Source organism: Camarhynchus parvulus, chromosome 4 (assembly GCF_901933205.1).
Source record: "Camarhynchus parvulus chromosome 4, STF_HiC, whole genome shotgun sequence".
Taxonomy (NCBI): Eukaryota; Metazoa; Chordata; class Aves; order Passeriformes; family Thraupidae; genus Camarhynchus; species Camarhynchus parvulus.
This window is the reverse complement of record NC_044574.1, coordinates 8,631,553-8,654,614: the sequence shown is the minus strand read 5'-3', so window position 1 is coordinate 8,654,614 and position 23,062 is coordinate 8,631,553. Positions and strand designations below refer to the sequence as shown.

Genomic DNA, 23,062 nt, shown 5'->3' with positions numbered 1-23,062 from the left:
TGACCAATTTCCCACCAGGCTCCCAAGGCAATCCTTCCTTTCCCACTTGTCTCCATCATTATTTACTACTTACACACATAAAACTCAAAAGGGAACATGTAGGGACACATTACTGCATTTTTCCAAGTTCCCCATAGCTTTATTATTGAAAAAATACTTAACTACTGAGTCAAACTGGGACAAAGTTTTGGCATCTCTGTAAATTCTTTGTGTTTAGTATTGTATTTTTACCCTTCAAAAGACAGAAATTGTAGCAATGGGTCATTAAACAAATGGGTTTACTCATCTCAAGATATTTTGAGCATACATTTTATACTACTACTGTATTTTTGGAACAGTTACTCAGGCCCACAATGGTACAGGGATCAGCATATAAAGACTTCAAATCCCCCAAAGTATTTTTAATTTTCTTTTGAACTATATGCTAAAATTCCCTGTTCACAAGAACGAAAAGAAGTGCCTAAGGGATTCTTCCAGACAAACGTCAACCTATTTTTAGAAAGACTATGTAACAATGCTTGTAAAAACCATCTTCAGCATGAATTCATAACTGAATGAACATGCTTTGCACACTGCAATATTTGATGTACAAAGCCAGATTACATCAGCAAGCATTGCTGAACACTGGGTAACTGTTTAATTGCTCAGTATAAGGGTGATATTTACTTTTTCTTCCTGCTTCCTGGACTACTTTTGCCTCTTATGTGCAGAAGGGACCTACATGTGCATACAGATGCAAGGACTGTGGGTAGGATAATGGAGTTTCCTTGGCATGATTATATTGAGTAAATAAGTGTTTGGTTTTCACAGAGGTTGCCAAGCAGGCTTAGAGGAGGAAATGTGTGCAACTACACAACAGCTACAATAAGAAAACACACTACAGCATTGAGAGGAATTAAACTGAGTCAGCTATGTGAATTTTCTGAGTTTATATGTTTATATTCTTAATTTTGTCTTTTATCTGAAGCACTCTAAATGATTAAAGGGGGGCAGGCAGGAAGTCAATTTGACAGAAGACTCTACACACAGATTTTGTGTACAAAACCACTCCTCAATGTTTTCCTCCTGAAAGACTTCCTCCAGCTGTAACACGAGTCCTGCAGCTGCAAGACCGAGCCTGAGTTAACTGCACAGCTCACTGCACCACCAATTAAAGGTGAAAGGACAAGCACTAACACAGGGAACCATTTCTCACAGTACACCTAAATACTAAACCCACATCTACTACAATTTCTAAAGCATTTTTTACAACCAGGTACCTGATTTCAGGCTCAGCCACACACCTTGGCAGAAATGCAAGGCAATTCTTCATTCCCTCTGGCTTTTTACAAGGAAGAGTTAAATGCTAGTTGGGATGCACACTCAGCTTGCATATTTCTAGAACCACGTGGGTGAACTTTGCAAATGGTATTGTTCCTTTCACATCTGGGTGGCTGAAATGTCACTTATTAAAAAAAAAAAAAGGTAGTGACATATTCTCAGCTGGCATCCAATCATATTGATACATGATTTAAGCTGTGAAAGGACAGACTGGAATTTAAAAATTCAAATCAAAGAAGCAGATGAAGTCAAATACTGATGCAGATATTTGCTCCACCCACTTGAATTTTTTCCCCTCCACTTAAAATTGTCTCCTTCCTTTCAGACAGCTCCAAAATCAGAGTAAATACCAGAGCCAGCAAAATCACTGCTCTGTAATTTCAAAGAAAAAAAGGTTCAGAAATTCGAGGTCTGAAAATAAAGTGTCGGTACTCATGCAATCCAGAACCTGGGAATTTAGGAAGCTATGGCAGTAAGAACAAAAAATTGCAAACATTCTGCTTGATCAGCTGGTGACCTGGCTATTAAATGTGCTTTTTGTTTTAGATTTAGGATTAAGTCTTCATTTTCAACAGCTGATCTAAGAAGGCATCCTTGCTGGCACAGTGTTATCCTAGGAGGTGGGGAGAGGGTCATGGTGTGTCTTTTTTTCTTCCCTTGAAGCACTTCCGGGCTAAAGGCTGTCCTGAAGGACCAGAATCAATATTTGCTAAGGCAAAAGTTTCTGTCTCATGGAGCATAATCAAGTCCCAAATACTATTCACTGTGTGTTGGCAATTGCACAATGAACATCAACATTTCTGTGCTCATCAGCTTCCCTGGGACTTCCTCTCTCCTAGATCCAATCCAGACAAGGTTTTCCTGCCATGCTTGAAGGCTCAAAACAAATTTGGAAATATAGATTGAAGAAGTTGTTAACATTTGAGCATCTATGGCGCCTACACTGGAACAGGCTCCAACAGTGGCTACTCCACCAGCCACACACCTCTTCCGACTTTTCCAGCTACCAAAGCGCAATTTTTGTCCAAAAAAAAGTCTTCTTCAAAAAAAAATCACTTGATCAATTCACTCTGTCTAATAAAAGCCCTTCTTGTATTACTCACATATGCTTGTGTAACAGCCTTCTTAAGCCTTAATGCAAGCTTTGGTCTTAGTCATTCAAGACAATGAAGTTCTTCTGTCATGTTCTGTTCAAGCAGCAACAAAAACAACGGAAGGACAAATTTTCTGAGATCCAAAGAAGGCAAGCCCTCCCACTTCCCACTGGTTTACTTGAGCATCACTTGCTTTATAATGCAGGCTGTAGGACATCAAAAGGAAACACACCCCACTACGTACACTTATCTTAGAGCAAGGGGTATATAAACTGAAAACAAAGCATGGCAGGAAATTATTTCCTCCTGCTTGCTTGGCAGGCAAGTCTCCTCCAGGGCAGGAGCAGCAGCATTTATAAAATAAAGGGCCCACAAAGAGTGACCTGCACCTTTTACAGGGATGTCTTAAACAACATCCTCTCAGGTCACCTGCCATGATATATATTACGATCATATGACATTAACATATCATATACATAAGATACACAGCATCTTTTCACAGGCAATTAAAGAGGCACATCTTCATGAACTCTGAATGCTGTTGCCCACTAAGTTTCACTTTCCTTAACACTCAGGACTCAGTTACAATCTAAGACTTCCTGACAAGACTTTAGAGTCCGTGATTTCTACACCACAGTCCCCCAGGAGGAAGTGGGCTGGCTAAGAGCTCTCTCTACAAAGCTTGGAGGATGCATGTTCTGATAAATAAACTCTTCCATCTTTCCAACAGGTAAAACCCAACTGCGTATTTCATTCTTATTTTTGAGCAGCTAGAAGATTGGGTTTGTTTTGTTTTGGTTTTTTACTCTAAGAACAACTTATGTAAGAGTAAGTCAATAAGCAACATTCAAACAGGTCAGGCTGTATTGAAAAGACAATCTATCGTGCACCCACACAGAGACAGAAAAACTGACAGAGCCAATTGAGTTACAGTTAACATTTCCTTTATTTCATATAAGAATTCCTGAACTGAATGAAGAGTGATATTTTGGCCCATACTGCTAGACTAGATAAATTCTTTAAGTATGCGGTGCCACAGTGTACACAGTACTATAATAGCAAAAAAAAGACAGCCTGGGACAAGTTTCATTTTTATTATTAGCAGGAGTTAGACGTTTCAGATAAGGATATTATGCATTTCTGAATTTGCCTGGAAAGTTAATTAAAACTATGAGAACATTTTAAAACAGTATAAAATTGCCTACAGATACTCATGATACTTTGGTAGGGGATGCAGAATAAAAACCTACATCATGTAAACATTCAGTTAACAGATTCTCTGCACTCTGAAGCCTAAGTAATACACAAGAGGAGAATAAGTACACAAGAAACTTAATTTTCTACACAGAATGTGCTGTCAAAGAACAAAAATGAAGCTTTGAACCTTTTTCCACATGAAAATAGAACCATTGTAACAAAACTGTATGGTCTGGTGGGTGATGCAGGTCATGTAAAATGTTAGAGGCTTTAGCAAGGAACAAGTCCAACTACTTGCAGTGTCCCATAAAAATGTACCCCTGACTGCTCACTGGGAAAAAAAATAAAATCATAGGCATACAGAAACAAACACAGGAAACAACTGTCTGCTAAGTCACAGGATGTAAGGTGGCACTATATATTAAGTTATCCTTAAGCAATGTTTAGAAGAGAGGATTATATTTGCAGGAAGCTTGAATGAAATGCTAGCAGCACGGTGATTTTGTTTAACAACCTGCAAGGTCAACAGCAACTGCTTTTTCTTTAGATCAGTAGTTTGTTTAAAATAACAAGAATTCCCTTCTTCCTTCCTGTTCTTAGGATCAAAAAGTCAGTTATTTTCACCTTCAGTAAGTTTTTAGTTGCATATTCTAGGACAACTAGACTCCAGGGATGATAAATGGAGCTGATGTACTTTTTGAGTTGCAAGCTGCGCATGTCTCATGACTGCCTCCTCAAAAACACCTTACCTTTTAAGAGCTGTACATGTTTTCTCCTTTGTGTTCACATGCTAATGCCCATTAAAAATGCAGATAAATGAAATCTGTCTCAAATCAGTAATGGGGGGAAAAATCCACTGTTTAATATGAAGAAAAAGAGTATTAAGGCTTATATTATTATAATTTGCATTGTTAGGCCTTGGAAACACAAGAATTTGTAGCTATAACCAGGAACTGAGCTTGTTTTGACACTGGTTGTCACAGAAGGGAAGAAAGAATTCCTCTAAGGAAGATGTGATGAAATTAAAATAAAAGCATCTCTTCAAATCTTTCCCAAGCTTCTTTAAGCTGCCATCTGCTGGCCAGCTCAGACTTGAGGGTGTGATGAACGACAGGCTGGCTAACTTAGAGAGTATCACATGTGCTTTATTTTGTCCTCTCTTAGGAAAAGATTACAGTTTCTTCGACAAAGTTTGTAAGTAGTACCTATGGTCTGCACCATACTTTGACACTTATCTGCTGTCAACAAATTCATCCAGTTTAATGAAGCCAGACAATAATCACAAAAATTGATTGAAAAGCTAAAGCAGATATGTTTCATGCAAACACACCAAGTGTGCCAATAATCCAGCAGTAATGGTAATGTAAAGTCTTTTTTATTTATTAAAAAAATACTGATTACACTCTTACTGGCACCTACTACATTATTGGGAGGTTGAGGGCCAAGGTAAAAAAAGAAATTAAAATACATCATCTGCATCTCTTCTCACAAATATGTGCTTTTGGATGCTTACACCAAGTCTTACATAGCCAGTAAAAAACTACTCCAAGCTTTTGAAGACTCCAGTGTTGAGCATCTTTTTCACATCTGGCCCTACCAGTTGCTCATTAAGAATTGTATTTCAACAAAATCATATTTCACATAAGTGACTTGAGTCAAGTGCCTAGAAGTAAAATTATTTTGTTTCAAAATTAAATGCACATATGAAATTCATTTATTCCTGTATAAACACTTCACTGCTTCTGTCCACCCCTCTTACAACGACTTCAAAGCCCAGTTTTTTGAAGGGAGTGAACCTTTAATCTCTAATATGTCACATCTATAAATCTGTTTGAACAAGTCCACACTCCCACTCTTATCTCCCTCCCAAAGTAATTTATCAAGTGAAAATTTGGCCTTGCCTGATTTTATAGTATTTCAAATAAACCCCATTTAAAAAATATCCCCTAATAACAACAAAAGGCATTTAAAATTTTTTTAAAATGTCAAATAAGATGCATCTTTCAAACAAGAACGAACTGAGCACATCTTTCCTAGAACCTGGCTGAAAAGGACAAACATTTAAGGGGTGTGTAGCTAACAACAGTTCTGGACAAATAACAGTCACATCCAGGTTCCATTCTGGAACAAAGTGTTTACAAAGAGTATGGGAGAAAAAGAAAGGAGAAGGGAAAAAAAAGACCAGAATCCTCCTATATACACCTTGTGGAGATGTATGTGCTTGTAGAATACACAGAATTTTTCCTATACTTGTTAAGAGAGCACCTCAACGAACACTTAGAAGTTTTATAGTGAACACAAAAATGTGAAAGTTAATCATTAAATCTATTTAAAGTTGAGAAGAATTACATCCTACTCAATTAGCTGTGCAAGGCTTTCACCATTACCTGACTGTGTTTATTTTTAAAAAACTTTCCCTTAATACTGGGAAAGTTTCTCTCCACATGAATGCTCTCAGGACACACACATATTTAGCTGTTTAGACAAGTGCTAAATAAAAATACAAAAGGGGGGAAAGTTTTTAAGAGCCACCCACACAATCCAGAATTTCTGTCTTTCCTTGTTTTGTAGAGCAGGTCAATATTAATTTCTGAAACACATGCCTGACGTTTTTGTTTTATTTAACAGCAAAAATCTATCTAATATAGGAAACAAACTGGGCCCAATCCTTAGTTGGTCCAGGTTCGGGTCAGTGTAGCTTTAACCAGCCCAAGGATTTAGTCCATTAATCTACTTCCCCCTGCACCCAGTCCCCCAAAATTATTCAACAAGATGTGTTTTCTGTTATGCTGTTTGGGACTTTTTTGATATTTTAACCCTTTGAAAACAATTAATTCACTTTCTAATTTGTGTACCTGTGTTCTGTGAGCAGTGTATGAAGGTAATTTTTCTCAGATCTTTTACTGTTTAGCAGTAGCTGAGTAAATTAGTGGTAAGTTTTAGAATTTCCATTTCAGCCATATGTAAGATACAACCACGTCCTTTCTTACGTATGAACCATTATGTTACAACCCAAAATCCTACCAAAAATATCTTTTGTTAAGAAAGACTTCTGGATTCATTTTTTAATCATAGTAATTCATTTTATAATCATAATCTTGAGAAAGAGAAGAATCTTTCTTCTGAGTGCACAATATTTAGAGATGCATATTTTGAGCCAAAACCCCCCAGATTTTTCCTTAAACTAGTCTGGTTGAATAGACAGCCCCAAATAGACCATTACACAGCAAGTCCCACCAGCAAAGCCAATCCAGCAGAAGCTGGTAAGCCAAAAGATGGGAGTCTCTCAACTGAGAAAACAAAATAAGTATTACTTTACTTGGCTGCTGCTATGGACATTATTTCCTGTGGGACCCCCTTTGCTTGTCTGATTGGGGTACAGGAGGGAGTATTTATTGAGGTTTTTTAATTAAAATGTTTTTCCAGTTACAGTTAAGATATACAGCCATTAACATGCAATCTTTTTTCCCCTACCCAAAGGTAAACTGTTGACTGAACATTGCCTAGATATTTTAACTGCATTCATTACAGCACCTCATGCATTTGTTAGGGGAGATGAAAGTTTCTAGGAGAGCTGGAAGCCCTATTCCCTTGTTAGCAGGCAAGTATTTTCTCTACAGTTTCTGTAACACAGACTGGGTGAAGCTGTTTGTCTATGGATATTTTACTAAATCCTATCAACTACAGATCCAAACCCACCTGCAAAACAGCATGCATACTTCACCCTCATGCTGCCACTCTTTGGCTGATTGGTTTTAACAGTGTAGATGACTTGGGGAATGGTTTAATGGATTGTATGAATACACTTCTGGTACATACATTTCATTTATTGTATGTCAACTGAGAAGAATTACAGTTCCAAATATGCAGAGCTAAGACTATGATTAGCAAGTATCAAAAAGATACATCCTTCACTGCCTGTTTACCTCTACTGGGGTTGGAGCTATTTGCATCACAGAGAAATAGCACTAAAACAGCCTGAAACCTGATTTGAGTTAAAAGGGGCTCTGCTCAGAAGACTGTCCAGTTCTAGATCAAACAGAGGATTAGGAAATTTGCTTCGATATAAAAGCTATGGCAACATGACAATATTGAGTTACATAACGTAACTAATGTAGTACACTTACATAAAAATCTGTAGAAGAAAATACAGAACACACTGGCATTTTACTTTGCCTCTAATAGAAGGTTACAATTCTAAAACATTGTTGGTAAATACATTAAAAACCACAATAATATCTCGACGTCCCCAAAGCAGACGTTGGTGTTACAATAAATGATTTGCAATGCACACGGTAACAGATTCACAGAGGCCAAAACTGGAACTTGTCTAGAGCACCAACGTTAGAGAATTCGCCTTTGAGTTTTGCCTTTTTTTTTAAACAAGATTCACACCTGATAATTTCTGTAATTAAATGGCTGTGTGCAAACACCACTTTTTTTTTACCTCATTCTCAGTTAAGGAAGCTGAAGGAGATGAACTCTTGCTAAAAGCAAGAGTTGAAGATTCTGCTGCTGAAGCCCGATTTCGCTTCTTCAGAGGTTTACATGCATCAGACAGATTTTTCGTTGCTGTAAAATAATTTTGGTTTACAAAGTGAAGTTTGGAACTTTAAAATGTTATCTCCCTGAAGCCATTTAAAATATTCCTGCAGACACAGGAAGGAATTATTTAGGTAAGTCTTCTGGGCACCTACACAGGACTGAGTGAACATGAAGCTTCTGAAGCCATGTATTTTGGCTTGATTTAAAAAAAAAAAAAGTTCTCCATTAATCAAATACGTACTAAATGTTTTCCCAATTTTTTATAGTCTCATTTGTATTAAAATCAAAGTATCTTGTGACTTAAGACCTCTAAGGCAGAGGTAGCAGTTATATGAGAAGGCCTACGTGAGCTCATCACAATCTGAGTACCACTAACATTTTGTTAAGAGAAAATTTATATAGAGGAGCCAAGTGCCACACATTAGCTATGGCACATCACCACTTCTACACCGTGCAGGACTTGCTGAAGCTCGCTTGTCTTTGGCAAATCACTGTAACACCTGCAGAGACATGCTCTGGTAGCAGTTACCTTCAACTTCAGCATCATTAACAAGTCTGACTTTGGTGTTTCCATCCAAGGTTCTACAGAATTCCCTCTCATGCTCCACACTGCCTCCCATCAAGCACCATGTGAAAGGACTAAAACCCAAAGCACCTGATGACTGATGGCCACTGCACTTGTTTTACTGGGCCAGCGCAGGGGGCAAAGGGGAGCAGCAGGGTTTGTTCCCTGCACACCAAGACCTGGGGCACCAGCTTTAATCTGGTGCCATCCCACGGGGAACTTGTGAACTGCTGCTCTCAGTCAGCAGTGCACAATTTCAGTCCAGGATCCAGCTGCAGGAGGGCAGTGAAGGAACAGGGCTCCCCCCCAGCTGCGGCACAACTGCAACTCCTCGCTGAGTCAGCAGAATTTAGCCGCTGGCATTTTAAAAGTATTTAATTGAAAAAGTTACATTAAAACTTATTCTGACCACATTACCTGACTGGTTCTTTTGTGAAGAGGAGGTTTCTGTGACCTTAGAAGAGTTTGTTTTTGCTGTTTTGTCATTGCTTGTCTCCCTCTGTCACAAAAAAAAATATGAAAAAATAAAAAAACTCCTAATTTATGAGTGGTTGGATACAACTGGCAATTAGTTCTGGATTTATGTTATTAAAAAGAAAGTGTCTTTACAAATATCTGAATGGTACTGTAGTTAAACTAGCCCCACTTAAGTGAATTTTAAAACTCATTTACAGCACAGGGCACAAACCCATAAACAAATGAGAAATATTAAAGAACACAGTACTTCAGCATCCCACTTATCCATCCCAAATTCAGCATATCAAAAGGGGGAGTGCTAAACACAAAACTTGTAAATTACCCTTACTATTCTTTGTAAAAACTGGTCAAATTAAGACCTTTAATTATTATAAGAAAATTGCAGAATTAGTACAGAAATTTGAGAGTAAACCCTGTGCAGAAATCTAAGTCTCAGAGAGGCTTGTTTCCAACTCCACAACTTATAGCAGTGCCATTTTAAAAATTACTATGGTTAAGATTGTTTCAGCATTTCCAAAATAAAACCTCTATTTTCAAGGGAGAATGAAGAGCACCTAAATTTGCTCCAGATTGAGAATTCATGATTAAAAGTTTAGGCCAAAAACAGGGGAAGATTTGTCAAATCTTTGTCAAAATTAAGACATTGCTCCTTACACATGCCACTATATTTTTTTCCATTTGTTATGTTACAAATTCATTCAAATCACTAAAACTGTACCCTAGAATACTTAACCCTGTCATGCTCACCTGATTAATAAGCACAATTCTACTGAACAGAAAGCTTTACACACATTTCCAATGCTTTACATGCTTTTCCACAGTCTCCATCTGATAATCAGTTTTACCAAGGATGTGCAGGTGAACACCTCAAAGGCCAGGGAACTGATTTCTTTTGTAAAAATAAGAGCACATATGTGCCATGCTGGGCTTTTACTGAGCTCTAAGCTGCCCTACCACCAATGCCACCAGAGGCTTTCAGTATGGGTTTGCTAAGATTATTGTTACACTTCTGGGCAAAAATGAAAGAGAAGAGGGTGTCAGGAGGATGGTGCCAGTCTCTTTTCTGTGGTGCCCAGTGACAAGACAAGGAGTAATGGCCATAAACTAAACCACACAAAGTTCCACCTCAGCATGAGGAAGATTTCTTTACTTTGGGGTGGCAGAGCATTGGAACAGTTGCCCACAGAGGTTGTGGAGTCTCCATGTCTGGAGACACTCCAAACCCACCTGGACACATTCCCGTGTAACCTGCTCTAGATGACCCTGTCTTGGCAGGGGGATTGGACTGGATGATTTCCAGAGGCCCCTTCCAATCCTAAGGATTCTGTGATTCTGTGAAAATGTACAGGATAGTTCATTCTTAAATTTAAAGCACACTTGACAGAACCCTCATTTTGTTAATGTGCATTTTATATACATCACCAAAACAACAAAGAACAAATTAGTTTTTCAAAACCTCCATATGGGCACTTATGGCTTGGTTACTTTATGTGAAAACATTGTGATTCTGTAAATAAGAATTAAGGACAAAGGGAGAGTGTAACCCACAATTCTTGTGCAAGAAGTAAAATGTCATGAAATTAAAGCTTCTCTTATCCAAAATGATTGTACCTAAAGCCTGCAGGTAAACTGGGAATAGCAGAAAGAAGGTGTATGGGTAGAGTTTGCTTTTTTGAATCATTACATAGATATTTTCACCGTCATTCACTGAATGTTCTACTAAGCAGCAGCATATACAGCTGGAATTGTGAAGGAAGGAAAAAGACTGAGAGAATTCCTGACACAAACTGTAAACCAGATCTGACCTTTCCGTGGAGCACAACCCTGCTATATACATTTAGAGTTTCCAAACCACCTAATATTTGCACACATCAACCCCCTTGTAAGCAGTTCTGATAAACTCACCAGAGAGAGAACAACATTTTTAAAATGCACATTGTGAAAAAAGTGCTATTCATAGCCATTAGTGCTATGAATATTATGGGAATCATTAATCTCATTTAGTTATTTATTTTCCTGCTGGTATATTCACATGCGTGTCACAGCACCAAAGGTACCAGAACCTCTCAAGCATGAACTATACTGCAGCCACCTTTCATCCTACTTCTGAGAATGTAGGCTAACTGTAGGGTACAAATGCTGGTGAGACAGGAAAGTACCTTTAGAACAAGACAAATCAAGGACTTTATAGGAGGAATTAATTATAATAAGTAAACTTCATTATTCCATGCATCTCGTGCATTATAGTATGTTCAAGTCAATCAGACAAGTTTAAAAATGTTTGAAAAACTGCTCCTAGAAAGTCACATGAATATGCAATGATTAACCCATTCCAGCAAGAACTGCAATAACCAGTTTTGCCCCTTCTTTCTCCAGAGGTAACAACATTGAGAATTATCTCTGTCCCTTGCTAATCAGCTCATTAAGCCTATCTGAAATTCTCTTTTTTTAATATTAAATTCTAAGACAACAAGTTGTCTTAATATCTACAATATCAACAGAACTAACAAAATAACCAGCCCACCAAACAAACCGACACCTACAAATAAGACCTCCACAACTCATGAAAAAAATAAATCTACCACCTTTCCTTTTATCAGGTTGTTTCATTTGATTGCTGTACCACTGAAATTCTTAGCTTAGGTCTATGGTACTCACACTACAGTATGATACTGCAGTAAAACACCTGAGCACATGTGTGAGTTAAGCTTTCCACACAAGTAAAACCCATGAAATTCACTGCTCTACATGCATCACTAAATAAACCTGTGCCTGAGTCTCCACAAGGTTTGTGCTGTGTCTGCATATATAGTGACCTATGTAAGGAAAATTCTCATTCTCACAAGCAAGCTAACCAGAAAAGGAGCCTGAAATTTGTGTGATAAATATACTTTTACTGCAGAAATATAAATTTACTGCAGTTTCCTAACCTAAGAAAAGGGGCAGCATGCCACTCTAAAGTGTCCCATAGCCTTCCTGTTTGGGAAAAGTAGTTTTTCCGTTTTGCTTTACTTGCTTTCCTCTCTTCTGACTTTTGTCTAAAGTAACTACTGGCTAAAGATATTTCTTTCACATTCTGGTAAAACTAACTCCAAATCAGGAGGAAAGAAAAAGAACTACAGAGCATAACACCACAGAGAGATCATGCCTCCCTCTGCACATCCCTTTGGGAAACAGTTTAAGTAGCAAGTGCAACCTGTCATACCTCCATCCTCAGAACCAAAGGGAAAAATCCCCCAGTGGTAAGCTCACATGGATCTCTGAATATTGGCAACAGTTTGGTATGATATATGGACATTTCTTTTTTTTAATCCTGAAAATGGAAATGCTGACAAACTTAACTACAGCAATGTGACTGGTGCTGCTATAAATCAACCCCAACAAACCAAGGACATAATTACCTTCCGATTATTCTGTTTATCCATCCTGAGTCTTTTCCTAGGTGCTTCCTGAACTTCAAAATCTTCTGTAGGCTCCTTTGTCCTCTTTTTTTGGTTTCTTTTATTTCCATGTAAATTACCTTGGGATGGGGGATGGGGGAAACTCACATGAAAAATAATCTAAAACCCACTTTGAAATTATTTGAACTGATCTAGTTATTTAAGGTACTTTTCTTTCAGCCATTATTTTTAAAACATGGTTAAACATTAACACAGTTTGATGACCTCTTAATGCTTAGGCTCTGGTTTCTGGTGCTGAAGACTAACTCTAGGACAAATCTAAATCAACTGCTTCATACTCAAGTTATTTTACAAAGATGAGTCTACCTATACAAGCACTAGTTTAAGATCTGAACGTTACTGCCCAACATTTATTTCGTATAATCAGAATGCATGTGATTGAGCTGTACAGCTTTTCACTCTCCTGCCACTTTGTAACAGTGTCTTACCACTAAAATTACTTTCTAAGGCTCCACCTTAAGCCTGCTTTAACTGGTGACATCTATTAAGGGGCCTCTGAAAAAGATATCACCAACTGTACAGATTAATTCTCTTTCTGGTATGGCAATTCCAGACTCTTAACAACCTGACTGTATTTTACACGAGACCATAAGATCCCTTCCTTTATGAACCTGAATCCTATGAACAGAACCACATTGGCCATTTTAGACCACAAAGTTATTTATGTATTTAGATGGTTGTTCACTGTTAAAGTTTAAGCAGCTGCTAAATACCAAAGGTCAGTGAGTAATCTACATACCCCTGCCACAGGTTCCACTATTGTCTGCACCTCAGAAAGATAGATGAGGGTTTGGGAAGTGGTCTGTTTCATCAAGATGAAATGACAACATAATTAGACTCTCCAGTACCCTCTAGTTTATGAAGCTACAGAGTATTATTAGTATGAAAATTGCAAGCTCCAGGGGCACAAATACGTTAAGTGAAAATTGCCCTACAGCTGCAAGCATTCTACTCCAGTGGGAACAAATGTCTGTAAATATTAAAAATCTAGCAACTTGAAAATATGGATAATTTTCAAATTAATTTTCTTATCTAAACAATCTAGTTAATATTCTATGATCCAACTGAATCCACAAAGCAGACTGAAATGGCTCCAGGAGAACCTGCTACTTACAAAAAGCCAGCAAAAGAAATCCCACAACATTCTTCCAAGTTTAAGGTAAGAGGATTTGAGATGGGGAACAAGTGAACTGACATATTTTCATCTGTAGGTAACTATAAATGTACACAATATATGTACTAGAAACACCTGGTACAGGTACAATTTCAATTACATTTCTTGCAATATGACACTGAGGAAGGTGAACAAAATTCAGCACTACAGTGTTAAGATATTTAATTTGGGATCCATTAAAGTTCTAACGTCAAGGAAGACAACATCTGAGATAAAATAAAGAGATTATGATACGTGGGCGATTACATAAAAAAATACACTCAACAGCTACTTATAATGATGAGCTATTTGCACAGAACACAAATTTCAATTACTTCTGGATCTTGATCTCCTTTTAGGTGAGTCTTGAAACACTTTACGTTTGGCCTCTCCAATATTCTTCAATGATGAACCTTGAGAGATACAGAACGTGGGTTTTTTTTAAACTGATATCCAAATATTTAACACTTAAAATTTAAAGTTAAAAACTTTTCAATTTTCCACAAAATGATGTTATTTCACACACACACACAGATAGTTAACAAAACTGACTGCCATTTTTATACAAGTTTTTCCAAGTCTCACAAACTTTCAAACACTCCCTCTCATTCTTGTCATTGCCCAAAGCAGCACCTGTTGGCTTCTAATACTTCCATATAAGTCTTCTTACAGTGCTGTAAAGCTATTTAAATTTGAAAAATGATAGCTAGTTAAATTTGATAAAGTTCATGCAAATGGCAAACTATCCTCTTCCTCCTCCTCTCTCAAGTAAGCGACTCCAAACCCCCTCAAATATTTTGGAAAACAATCGAGACTGTTCATCAAAAACAAACACCAGAAAAAAGAAACAAAAATACAAGGAGAAAAAAAATAAAGTATTTGCAAACTTGCACAAAGTCCTAAAAACTTTGAGTAGCACAATAAAATGCCAAATGGCTGAAGGGTACAGAATAAAGTCTGGAATAGTTCTTCCTGAGTTGATGATGATGTGAAGTAATACACTTTAGGCATATATGAAGAAAAGGTGTAGCACTGATTAAATTTTTTAAACCATTTCTAACTGTTCTATAAAAACAACATCCCAAATTTTACTAGCAGTTAACACTTCACCTTCCCTTCCCACCATCCACTTGTAACAAGCAGTGGATGCAATGGCAGCTGCTTATGGGCAGAAGAAGAATGAGAAATCAGCAATGTCTAAACAGCAGAAGGTTTACATATAACAACTCTCCAGAACAATGAGCAAGAAATGTAGACTTCATGGGTTGCGTTTATTGTAACCATTGGCATTCCTTTGCTATTGGCACAAACACCAAGATTTAAAACCGGAAAACAGTGAAAGCTGTTTTCCCTACAGGGTCTCAAATAAGTGCTTAGTTTAATGCCACTATGTATATCAAATTTAGTTAGAGTACACTAGCACAGTTTTACGTTTACCAGAGTCTTCTTCAGATTTGGGAGAGGTCACTATGGCAAACTTTGTGTTATAGCGAGCTTTCTGTTTTTCACTAAGCATGTTCCACTGCGATTCGAGCAGCTCTTCAATCTCCTCACTTGAAGCATCTGGATGTTCAGCAACCACCTATACATGCAGAAATAGGGTTGAATTAAAAAAAGTGACCATTGGAAAGAATGGTGTACACACTTCCATCACTCTGGAAAACTGGATACAAACAATATCTAATATTTCTGTTGTAGACAGAACTAGAATAAAAAAAACCTACTGTATCCAGTTTTGCTTTGAATAACCACTTCTCTTTCTGTCTTTAAAAAAATCAACTAGCTTATTCAGAAGTATTAAGACTAATTTTGCAAGTATCTATTTGCCTTTTGCCATTCAAAAAATGGAGTAAGTGGAGTATAAATCTTGTCCTGTGGTCATTAAAAAAAAGGATATTGTCTCTCAATGAAGTTTAAATACAGATCCACAAATGACAGGCAAGCAATACTGGAATATACGTTTGCCTAGAAAGCAATCCATCAATTCAGAGCAAAACTCATTAATCACAGAACTCAGTACACCTAACTCAGCAGAGATTTACATAAGTTAGCATCTGATGCAAGATTTCCCTGTATTGATTCATCATTTTTGTATTATGCATATGAACACTAGGACTGCACAAACTGTGCATCTTTTTTAATGCTATAAGCAAGACACATAACATCCATCAACATGGAGTTTAAGAGAGTTTCTAAAAGTATATTAAAAAAAAATCCGGTATTAAAAAGAAAGAAAAAGTCCTCTCAAACTCCTTCAGTATACCCCTACTTCTACTTAAGGAAAATCAGATTTGATTAATCATACAAGTCAAAAAACTCTATGCTTGTGCAGAAATGAAACAGTGAGTTTAAAAACAATCCTTCTCATCCCATTACCCAGCATTCTCCAGAAACCTATCTAAGTGATGCAACTGATACCCCAAAACCACAGAGCAAACAAAAACTAAGTCAAGAAAGCCAATTGTTCAAAGAGTAACACCATTCAACAGAAGAGAAATACAAATTTTTTGGTAAGATGAAATGATTAAACCTAATTTCTTAGAATTTAGGGTCTTAAAACTACATTTCCTGTTACCAAACAGGATGCAAGTGTGACTGTTGCTTTTCCAGGTGTTAAAATAGCTGCAGTACCTTCCTTCCACTGGTCAGTGTCTAGTATGGAAATCCATGCTTTAGTTTTTCTCCTAGTAGAGTACTAAGAATTGTCTTGTTTCTACCTGGCATAATCCGTCTGCATAAGGCCTGAGGAGTAAAATTACCTTTGAAAGCCTCTACTCAATTTTGATTAAAATCCAACAACTAGATTCACATTATTGAAAGGGAGGAACATAAACCCACAAGATACCTCCATCCATAAATCTCACTTCTTCAGGACATGAAATTAGCATCAATTTTGACTGTTGTCACAAACGTACAGGTCATTGTGCTCAGTGAGGGCACAGAGAAGAAATAACTAGATTTATTCAGAGAAATGAGATACACATTAACATTACCTCTAGTCTCAACAAAATAACTTTCAGCTGACTAGCAGCACTGTGAAATGACAAGGAAAAGACACTCAGAATTCTTAATGCTGAAGGGACCCTTGCAAATAAGGCCTCCAAAGAAAATGCTCAGTAGTCTTCTCCAAAATCTCCATATTAGTGAAATTATTCCTTAATTTTCCTCACAAGAGACTCAAGACCCAAATCAATTAACGTAAACAGCATAGCTCTCTGCCTCTCACTTGAATGACACCTTTATCTTCAGTCAGACACTTCCTTCCAAAGCTTACTAGCCTTGTATTTTTCACAGGGGAAGCACACAATACAAGAGTACAAAATACATCTTTACTCCTTTGGCAACAGCACAAAATACTTAATGCACCACTACAGCCACAAAAGTGCTCCAAGTTTTCAGCACCTCCCTCAGGGATGTGGGAAGTGTGTCTCTTAAATCATTAAAAACATTCTCCAGCAGTTAAATAATAATAAAATCAAACCCATATATGAATCTCACTACCACACAAAGCCAGACTCCAAGCAAGACACAGCAGAAATGGTTCTACTTTTAAGAGAGCTTGGTATTGTTAGAGGCTCCACAAGAGGAGTCTTCAGCCATTCCTTTCGCTTCCACCCCTTCCCAAGACTGGGGACAGAGAGCCTCTTCTGGGTCTGTAATGTTCCTTTTTTCTCTGTTTCTGCATGCAAATACTAAGAAAGCCATACACTAAACTCTCCAATGCCACTAGTACAAGAAGCTCAAAACCAGGTTTGTTTTTTAGCCAACATTATCACTCTTTCTACAGCATCAGAACATCTACAACACAGCAAAACAAACTCTTGGTGAAAGTCATGTAAGTTGAACCAGATAAGCCTAACAGAAGGGGACACTCCAAATCTCAGGTTAGAATCTTCACCTTCCACCAATGGCATGAACTTGCCAGTTTAAAAGCAACATGAAAGGCAAAGAAGCATAAATATCTAAGTTGGTGTTTCCTTACTTTGCCAGTCAAATTCCAATCATGACAAAGGGAAGACAGTTCTGATGATCAGTCAGAGGTATCTGCAGCTTTCACAACCTAGTTCTGCTCTACCCACAGAAGTGTTTCTGTACTTGTTAGAATGGATCACACATTCAGGCAGATTTGGGTTTTCATGACAGATCTTATTAAAAGGTATTCCAGGCAGAAATGGTAGGATGCCCTCTGTCTAAAAATATGTAATATTTTTAAACTTATTTCCTTCTACCTAAAGTTTGTGCAACATTAGCCACTATCGTCAGTGAGAATTTCAAGTTTAAGAAAGTTTTTCAATTTCCTGAAATCACACTGAAGAAAAAGTATTTCCTCAATTTCATATATTCTAATAGTCTTCGTATTTTCTATCTATTAATTTGAGAATTACATTATAACCCCAGTAGGGAACAAAGCCTGATAACTAGCACAGAAAATAGAAATACCAGAGACTCAGCACATCTCTTCTCTGCAAGGTGTGTTTGGCTAAGAGTCCATAAAGCCAGCCATCATAATCTTATTTCTTCCAGAGAAGCAACTGTACGTCCCTCAATATTGCAAAAGACTTCTTGCTACATACATTGAAGGCCAAGGTAATTCCCTCTTGCAATGTCACTTACAGAAGAACTGTGAATAGAACTCATGTGTCTCCAACACGAGACAGATGATTTACCCACACAGCTTTTCACAATTAATATGTCAAAATCTATATTTAATGGTCTGGTTACAAAACCATTTCCTTTCCAGAGGCAGTAAACTGCAATGCCAATGCTTTTCTCAACGTAACCAAAGACACTAAAAGGTTTATGTAACACTGTGCTCATTTTCATTCTCAATATCACCTTAAGTTTCAATGATCTAATAAGATCCCAAGTTGAACCACAGCTAATTGACTTCCATCCAACAGAAGCTGCTTTCCATTACTTCTTTATAAAGTTTGCATCTATTAATTCTTTTCTAACACAAGTATGCTACAATGAAGTCAACCATTCAGTAGCTAAGGAGTATGACAAAGTCAGCACAAACTTCCTGATCCTTCTGTGAACAATATGTAATAGTGCAAGAAAACATGAGATATCACACTAGCTTCAAATCATGGAACAGCACTGTAAATGGAGCAAAAGGTTGTAAGGAAAAAATTATAAGTCCTGATTTTAAAGTAATGAGCTACACCAGTAGTAGTGCTTTTACACTTTTAAGTCTTCCTAAAAAAAGTTGATAATAAGGTATTATTTATTCCACCTTGTACTGGAGTGTAAGTGCCTCAAGAGGATCCAGTTTCTGTCCCAGAAGACTGCACACACTGACAGTGATTTTTACAAGCTTTGGTAAGCAGCTTCTTTTGAAACTCAGCAAAAAATACTCTGGATAAGTAAATTAAGTTTTGAGGTGTTCAAAGATAAGGGAACACACAGAATCAACTGAGACATGTCCTCAGAAAGAATGTAAAAGCTACATGGCAATATACAAGCAGATTGCCATGAACAGCATAATCTTTGTTATATTTGCCTGAGCATATATGTATGGATATGTATTATATTGTACATACATTAAAGAAAAAATATGGCTGATACAAAGGACTACTGGCTTATGTGGGAAGATACTAACACAACTTTTACTTGAGATACAAAGGCAGTTATCACCATCTTGTTTATATTGCTCACTTACATTCCCTTCTTTCTCTATTTCTGTCTAGAATAAGATTTGATGCAGGCATAACTTGTGAAACCCAGAGTATTATGGATTGTGCAGTAATAACTAATCTTTGTTTACTAAAGTAGTTTCTTCAAGTACAGAAATGAGAAGAGGCAATCAACAATAATAACAGCTAAAAGAGACTAACCTCATCTCTGTACTTCTGACAAAAGACCAAAAACTGAGACATTGCATCGCCCTTTCTGCTTCGAGGAGTAGATGCTGGAGTTTTCTTTCTATTGAGAGGGGAGCCTATCCCTCTTTTGGATTCTGCCTGTTCAGATGACTTTTGAGGAGTAGTATTCTTATCCTCCAACTGACTGCTCTCTTGCATATCATCAGCAGCAGAGAGTTTTGATGTCCTTCTCCTCCTCTTGCTAGGAATGCCAGACTCCTTCATTGATTTCAGATTTGGAGTGGTTTCTTCATGTGAGTAGGACGACTCATCCATCTCCTCCAAGGGTTCCACAGCAATGCCAACCTCCTTTGCCACTCGAGGGTTGAGGTGGGGTCTGTCCCTGACATAGATGAAGGTGTACTTGGCCTTGCGCTCCTCCACTGTCATTGCCACAGCTTCGCTGGCCTGCTGCACACCCATCTCCCACTGCGGCCGCAGCTTCCCCGACACCGGCTTCAGCATCTGCAACAGGAGACAGCCCTGTGAGCAATCTGCCCACCTGTGACTGCAAAATGCTGACATTAACATCAAACAACCCCAAGAGACCAGCTGTCATGCAGGTCTGTAATTCAGAGTTCAAATGGAGCTGTATCTAATACTACTGATACCACAAATGAATCCATGACAAAGCAGAAGCGTACTGATGTTTACTGAGTAACAAACAGTGGTAAATCACCCCATCCTTTGCATCTATAAATTAAAGACTCCTGTAAAACAAGCTGTCTTTAAGCTTTTTATAACACCTATTTATATCCGTACATCTCTGTAATGCTAAAATAAAAAGCTCCAAATCTTGCCTGATTTGGTAACCTCTTACCTTTATTTTCTCTGCTTTAGTGAGGGCTTGTCTTGCACTCTCTTGGCATAATTGTTCAAACTGGTCTTTTTCTTTGAAGGGCACCAGGCTCTTCTCAAATATCCAGGCTCGCTCTGGGGCATCTCCAAAAAACTGAACGTGATATTGACGAAAACTCTTCTTCTGTCCTGAAAATTAAAAAAACCACATGTATTTAAGATACAGACTCTGGTAAGCCCCCGCAGACTTGAAGTCTGTAAGCTGCTACAGTTGCCATAACAAAAGCACAATAAAACTGGATAACCTTTCAAAAACACACTTAAATCAGCCTTAAAGTCTCTGAAAGATAATGTAGGAAGTCTGACCCAAAAGCTCAATAATATGAGCTGGAAATTTTAATTTCCAGCAAGAACATGCTTGGCTAAATTAACTTGAGGTTACAATCACCTGTCAGTTTTCCATGTATATTAACTTCACATGTAGGTCTGGGTGTTTCTGAAAATGAATTTAGCATTCAATTATCAATGAACACTGAGAAAGTTCCACAGCTTGGAGAGCTTGTGCACTCAGCCTCCTCTCTGAGTCTCCTACACTGTATCTTTCAATATTCTTTAACTTCATCTGATTATAACCCTTGCAATCAAAACTTCATATTAATCAAGACTTTTCAGGAATCAAGGAAATCAATAACGGATTTGGCTGGTGGAAGGGAGAGTGGAGGGATAAGAATACAATTTTGACATCTAAATAAGAAACATTTTTTTCTTTTAAAACTAAAAATATTCCCTTTTATCCCCTAGAAAAACAAGAGGAATATTGTCTCACTGTGGCATGATACAGGCATACAACCTTTCCCTTCCAAAGGTCTCAGCTATTCTACAGAGAAGGGGGAAGAAACCACTTTCAAAACTCATCAAAGGGTTCACAGTTAACAATGAATTTCTAAAAGGCAGAAGTAAGAGATCACACTTAAGATGTCCTCTAACACCTTGTTCATTAGAACTTGTAGGTTTGCTAAGTGTTCAAATTATGGTCTTGTTTAAAAATAGAAAAGGTTTTAAGCTGCACTTCTGTGTTCGCAAATTCAATCCTGCTAAATCAAATATGCTCCCTACAGTACCTGTGGTTCCTCCAGTGTCACCACACCAGTTTGTCCAACACACAGACTGGACAGCAGACAAACTCAGGGAAGGATGGACATCCACTAGGTACAAACAGCCACAGTTCTGTTACAGGTGACTTCAAACTACGTCTAGATTCCATTAGGAATTCCATTATTCATACACAGCATATCTTCAGGCTTAGTCACCAAATAGATCTAGTTGATTGCTTCATACTCTATTTTTGTGGTTTCTAGAGTCAGAAAGAACCTTCTTTTCATGGTGATTCAGCCAATAATGGCGATTATTGAAATAGGGGATTAATCTTGCAAAATATGGCATCTGGAAGGGTAATAATGGTATGGGCAAAAATTTTAATATATACATGTAAGGTTTTGTAACAATTACAAACTTTCACTATATATAAAAACATCTATGAGTATTACAAGAATTATAACGACTCATCTGAGGTCAGATATGAGAATCTAGAGGAAGGGCAGAGGGAAAGTCTTGGGATTGTAACCATCGTACATCCAATCAGTAATCTAACATATATTGTTCCATTGTTGTGTAGTCAGGAATAATTGTCTTGCACAGCAATTACTTTGTGCTCATCAAGAAAATGTTTAAGTAGTGACTACAGAGCTCTTACGGCTTAATCCATCTATTTTACCAGGATGCCCTGGCTGCATACAGACATGGCACAGCCCAGGTTTCCAACCTCCTGTAAAGATTTTCCAAGAGCCCATTTGCCAAGCAGGCAGGCACTGTGCTCCTTTTGCACTGTAATGCTGCACAGCTGTAATTGCCTAATTAAGGAGATTAAGTAATAGTGCCTGCCACTGGAGTCACAAACCTAGTGGTGAATCTTCAGGTATCCTCTGAGAGTTGAATTTGTACCAATGCTCCTGGATAAAACAATGACATTCATTTGTGGCTGCATTTCTCTTCACAGAGAAAAGCAAGGCACAACTTCCCAAGGATTTTCTGGGATTCACATTCTCTGAACCTCAGAGAAAGAAAAACAATTCTTATCTCATTAACTGCTCCTGTGTTTTGGAACAAGTGGAATGCATTGTTTACCTGAAGGGAATTGGTAAATGGATTCTGGTGTGAGTGTTTTGATTCATTGACCAATTGAATCCAGGTGTGTGTCAGGACTGTGGGCTGACAGTCACGAGATTCTGGGCAGTTTTGTTGGGTTGAGTGCTTTGTGTAGTTTCAGTTTAGATGTAGTGCAGTATAGTATAGAATAGTATAGTATAATAAAGTAATTAATTAGCCTTCTGATATCAATGGAGTCAGATGCATCATTTCTCCCCATTGTCGGGGTTGCCTTGATTTTCTGATATTCATTAACCGTTACATAGGGAAACTTAATTTTTAGCCCACAGAATCCTGAAGCAACTAATTGTTGGCAGTTTGGGAGAGTGTTCTGGGAACCCACCACTTCCCTGGTGCTTCTCTGTATCTGAGCATCTGTGGTT

At 37.8% G+C, this 23,062-nt stretch overlaps 1 protein-coding gene across 2 annotated transcripts in view; it reads right to left on the bottom strand.

Moving 5' to 3' along the window:
* The window catches only part of NSD2 (nuclear receptor binding SET domain protein 2), a 73,545-nt gene that overhangs the window by 18,958 nt on the left and 31,525 nt on the right, over positions 1-23,062 (bottom strand). Inside the window, exons 4-11 of one of the 2 annotated variants that reach the window (XM_030946786.1) lie at positions 20,497-20,663; positions 19,650-20,141; positions 15,250-15,394; positions 14,148-14,225; positions 12,600-12,718; positions 10,426-10,530; positions 9,139-9,220; positions 8,059-8,183 (exon numbers count right to left, since the gene is read on the bottom strand). In XM_030946786.1, coding sequence (XP_030802646.1) covers positions 8,059-8,183; positions 9,139-9,220; positions 10,426-10,530; positions 12,600-12,718; positions 14,148-14,225; positions 15,250-15,394; positions 19,650-20,141; positions 20,497-20,663 — 1,313 coding nt within the window. The remainder of the gene's footprint in view (positions 1-8,058; positions 8,184-9,138; positions 9,221-10,425; positions 10,531-12,599; positions 12,719-14,147; positions 14,226-15,249; positions 15,395-19,649; positions 20,142-20,496; positions 20,664-23,062) is intronic. The other variant, XM_030946785.1, reaches the window with a different exon arrangement.